At 39.5% G+C, this 4,525-nt stretch overlaps 1 protein-coding gene across 1 annotated transcript; it reads right to left on the bottom strand.

The window, feature by feature from the left end:
- Nucleotides 1-868: 868 nt before the first annotated feature.
- LOC112288239 (uncharacterized) lies at nt 869-3,710 on the bottom strand. Its single transcript, XM_024532234.3, has 5 exons — nt 3,341-3,710; nt 2,955-3,024; nt 2,116-2,433; nt 1,647-1,977; nt 869-1,388 (listed from the first exon to the last, which is right to left on the bottom strand). Exons 3-5 carry the CDS (start codon nt 2,399-2,401, stop codon nt 1,223-1,225), a joined length of 783 nt encoding a protein of 260 aa, XP_024388002.1. The 5' UTR covers nt 2,402-2,433; nt 2,955-3,024; nt 3,341-3,710; the 3' UTR covers nt 869-1,222.
- Between the last annotated feature and the right edge of the window lie 815 nt (nt 3,711-4,525).

Genomic DNA, 4,525 nt, shown 5'->3' on the forward strand with positions numbered 1-4,525 from the left:
TAAGCAAGTACATAAACATATTCAAAAGGTCTAGTTTAAAAAAGATGAAGAGATGTTAATAAGTACAAATTATATATATATATATATATATATATATATATAGGAGAATGATAAAGTGACCTAAATTTTTACTAAAACAATCCACTCTATCTTAACTATCATTGCACCCTTGCAGCTCCCATCTTTGTTCCCAACCATTTCTCATTCCCAACCATTGCTAACGATGGAGGCAAGGAGTTCGGAACATTGGAATTGGGGGCAAGGGATTGAGAACAAGGGTGACTATTAGGAATAAGGGAATGGTTGGAAATAGGGATAGGGTTGAAAGAATACAATGATGGTTTAAACATGTGGAATCATTTAGTAAAAATTTGGATCACTTTATCATTTTCCTATATATATATATATATATATATATATATATATAAATAAAACAACTCATTATATTGTAAGAATTTTGGTCTAAAATTATTCAAGTTGTGAACTACAACACAATTTTAAGCCTAAACCTTGAACAAATCACATGTGCAGGAAAAGCCTGAGGTGAGACCAAGGATTTGTAGTCGACTAATGTCTAATCTGTTAGCAAAGTGGGCCATTGTAATTCTTCTTGCGTATACTGAAATTCTGCGTTTCTCATGGAGCTTAGCTTCAAGATGTGAGGACAGCTGGAGTGTGACAATATCCACATTCCTGCAGAATCTTGAAATATGGGGTTTTATTCCTAGAATAAGGGCTTTTGCTGACTAATATTAATGATCTTGACCTGAAAGCAACACCAGCTGGTAGTGGGAAATGCTTTCTTTAAAAGAGCTGAATCTTCACCAGCTGAAAATTTCCAAATAATCTACTGAAAAGGACAAATGTCTACTTAGTAATTTCAATCTTGGATGCACAGTTGTTCTCAGTGAAGTTACAAAATGCATATCAATCCTAGTTTCCAAGATTTCTAACGTGCCAGATTCAGCAATTTTCAAAAGAAATAAATAAATACCCTCGATCTACTTAACTTTGATATGAAAACTTGAGGTAACTATAAAACCTGGTGCGCTTGCTAACAGATTTACAAAATTCAATGTGCATACTTTACAGATAAAGCGACTCCTGGATTAATCTACACGACTAGCTGCGCACATGACCTGGGCTCGTACCCAGTTTAAACCTGAATTGTGTATGCTTACAGAATCTTACAGCTACTCCAGTATCCTCCTAAACATCAAAGCTAGAAAATAACCAGGAGCGAGAAGGCTACATATATCAAGGCGCATGGATAGGCAATCAGAGAACGAAAATCTCCACCATGTGGCACTTGAAGAATCATAAGGTTTGTGCATGCATTTGAGGACCATAGGACGGTCACTGCTCCCAATATATAGCGAAATATGCTCCTGCAAGAGGGCACATCCAACACCCCATCACTCAGTATATTATAAAACGAATTTAGAGTAACAGAAACTACACTTACGGACCTCAATCAGTGGTCTGTAAGTGATCACTTTACATTGCAGAAACTTTGCTTTTTGTAATTGCAGACTGATCAATCTACCTGCCCTTGCCAAATCTATTAAAACTTGATAGATTCATTTGCAAAGCCTGCTAATCAGAGAAAAAGATCATAATTAAGATTGAGAAGAGATGCGCCTTACGTTTTGGGTAAGAAGATGGAGATCATCGAGAAGACCGCAACTGGCACCAAAGAGTAACCAACAAGGCTAACACATCGATATAAGTCGATACTGCCGTTTCGCCCTGCTAAGAGATTGTATAGCAAATACAAAAACACTGATGCAACTGATGTCCACCCTAAAATGACACCAAAATGCAACTTCCCAGACAGAAGCTGTGCAATTCCAAAAATCATGCAAAATAAGAAAGGACCGGACAGGTCCGGATCTTCATGTAGGCTTGGATCCACTTTGAATGGGTTGAGTAAGTTCAGCATCTTTTGTGTGATTTGCCCAACGTTGATACCAAGTTCTGTGCATCTCACAAGTAGTTTCTCATAATTTCAGTAGGATTAAAGTTTAAAGCAGAGGCAAGAAAGTCAATCGCTCAAACTTAATTTTACGTACTGAAGCGATAGAGGGGATATAAGGGGGAAAACAAATTAAATACCTTCCAAAAGGGGAGGTTCGTCTTCAAAAGAAGCATATCCACCGATGCTACTGCTACCCCCATATCCACTAATATGAGACAATGGTGCACTAGATCCTGATCCAGATGCTAAATCAAAAGTCATGAAAGGGAGTCCAGATCCAGGTCCAGGTCCATTGAGCGCAGGTGATGGCCCGGGGCGACCTTGTGACTGTTGTTGCACGTGGGAGGCTGGTCTCCGCAAATAAGCTTGCCCTCTTGGACCTTCAGTGCCATCAAACGATACTGCAACGTCGGCCCGTTGCATTTCTTCTTCAGTTTACACAAGCTCGAAATTCCCTGCAGAAACAACGTAGACCAATTCCTCAGGGGAGAAATTCATGCATCATATCAAATGCTGTCGTAGAGTCAGAAATAATGACACCTGCGATCGGAAGCTCGCTAATATTTTTAGATTATCGCATTACACTTTCCCCTCGATTGAACTATACAATAACCCGTCCATTGGCAAAGCTGTTTCTGTAAACTGGACTGTATATTGTGGCAAGATTGACCAAAACCCTGTGACTTAATCATTTACCTCTCTATGGCAGCACTTTTGTTACAACTCTAAAGTGCAGAAAGTAAAGAATAGATTGGCGTGACAAACCAGAGAGCACGAACTCTACAAACACCTGGATACCCAAATAGTTCAATCTTCGGTAAAAATTAAAGTAATGTTACTGTGAAAAGTGAAAGCAGCTCAACACAAAGTTTTCAAGAAACTTTTCTATATTCATGGGAATATCACTTTTAACGGCGCATTTACACAGAGAAAATGCTTCAAGTATGACTACTCGTCCACTTGAGTCGATTTGTACCTTGAAATAAATGGCTGCTGTTAGAAAAGAGATCGACTGCCGTCACAACTCCTGACTATTTTCGGTAAACCTGGAATCCAAACAATGGAAAATTGAAGTACAGCGACGGATTTTGAAAAACCTTATACAAGGAGTATTATTACTACACAACCACACGTTGAAAGAAGTTAAGACTCGAAATTACACTGAACAAGCAAGGGTCACTTTTAACTATATACCTAAGAATCAGCTCCCTAATCCTTAACAGAAACGCCTCTCATCCGATTCAAAAACCTATCACCGGCTTTGAAAACAAGCAACCGCTTCTGCAGACTAGCATGCAACCAAGTAAAGCGCAAAAAGAATTCAGAGGCTTAAAAATTAAAGAACATGCAGTGCCAACCAACCTTGCTAAGCTAGAAACGCTCCAGAAAATGAAAGCCTGGAGGGAATTCCACCAAAAACCCCTTCACTCACTCAAAAAATCGATTCATACTTCACCCGAACGCACCACCACGCAAATTATTCATTCGGAACAACGATCCCCATATCAAAAATCAGCCGCATCGCCTTCCCCCCCCCGAAATCCCAAACCTCTACACCTGAGCTCTCTTAAGCCTTAGAAACGAAATAGAGGGAAAAATTGGCTCCACCATAGCCCTGCAAATGCAAAATACTACACTGGAGAGTGCTTTACAAACTGGGTTCCTCTCAATTTCACGACTTTCCTCGTGGAATTGTTCTGATACGGATGCTAGCTGGAGAGACGCGCCGTGAAATCTTTTCTCCTTACCTCCCTCGGAGCTTCCACACCAACTCTACGGTGCCAGGGAACTCTTGCGAACGTGAGTGCCCCACAAGGGAACGTAAAGCAGCGTCTGATTGGGTCACCAAGAACAACTGCCAGTTGGATCCATGGGGCGTAGCTGTTTTGGTTCCCAGAAGCTGGGGGGAACTTGCCTGCGCACGTAAAGGAACAGCGTGGGAACGATGATGTCATCGTATGATATGTGGACGTCAACAGTGTGATGCCATCTGGTGAGTTGGCAGGGGACTGGGTCGTCTTTTGGGGCTTCTGACTGAGTTGGAGTGCCACGTGTGTAGAGAAAGTCATCTCGATAGATGAGAAATTATTCTCAGGCTTTTGACTCATCTCTCTTACTCTGGTTCTATGGTAGTTGTGCTGATATCCGCGAAATGTATAGTGCACCGTTAGAGGAGAATGATTACGTACATACTGCCTCAAACATATTTGTGTGTATATTATTGATACATATACTTTTACATAAATATTTATCTTTTTTTATTATATATATACATATACATACAAGGGGACTTGTTAAATTGACCCAAGTATTTATCAAATCAACCCATCTTTCATATCCATTATTAAAAAATTCTCCACTATTGAATCCAAATTGGTCAAAAACCAATGAAAAATTTGTTGGATTCTCAACCAATGATGATGGTGATGGGTCAATTCAATCAATTCTGGGGTCAATTTGATAAATCCCTATATATATTTATATATATATTTTGTTTTCCTGAAATTAAATCTAAAATCAATTTCTAAAAGGTATGTGTGTGATAAA

This window comes from Physcomitrium patens, chromosome 11, assembly GCF_059467195.1.
Source record: "Physcomitrium patens ecotype Gransden chromosome 11, ASM5946719v1, whole genome shotgun sequence".
In the NCBI taxonomy this organism is placed as follows: Eukaryota; Viridiplantae; Streptophyta; class Bryopsida; order Funariales; family Funariaceae; genus Physcomitrium; species Physcomitrium patens.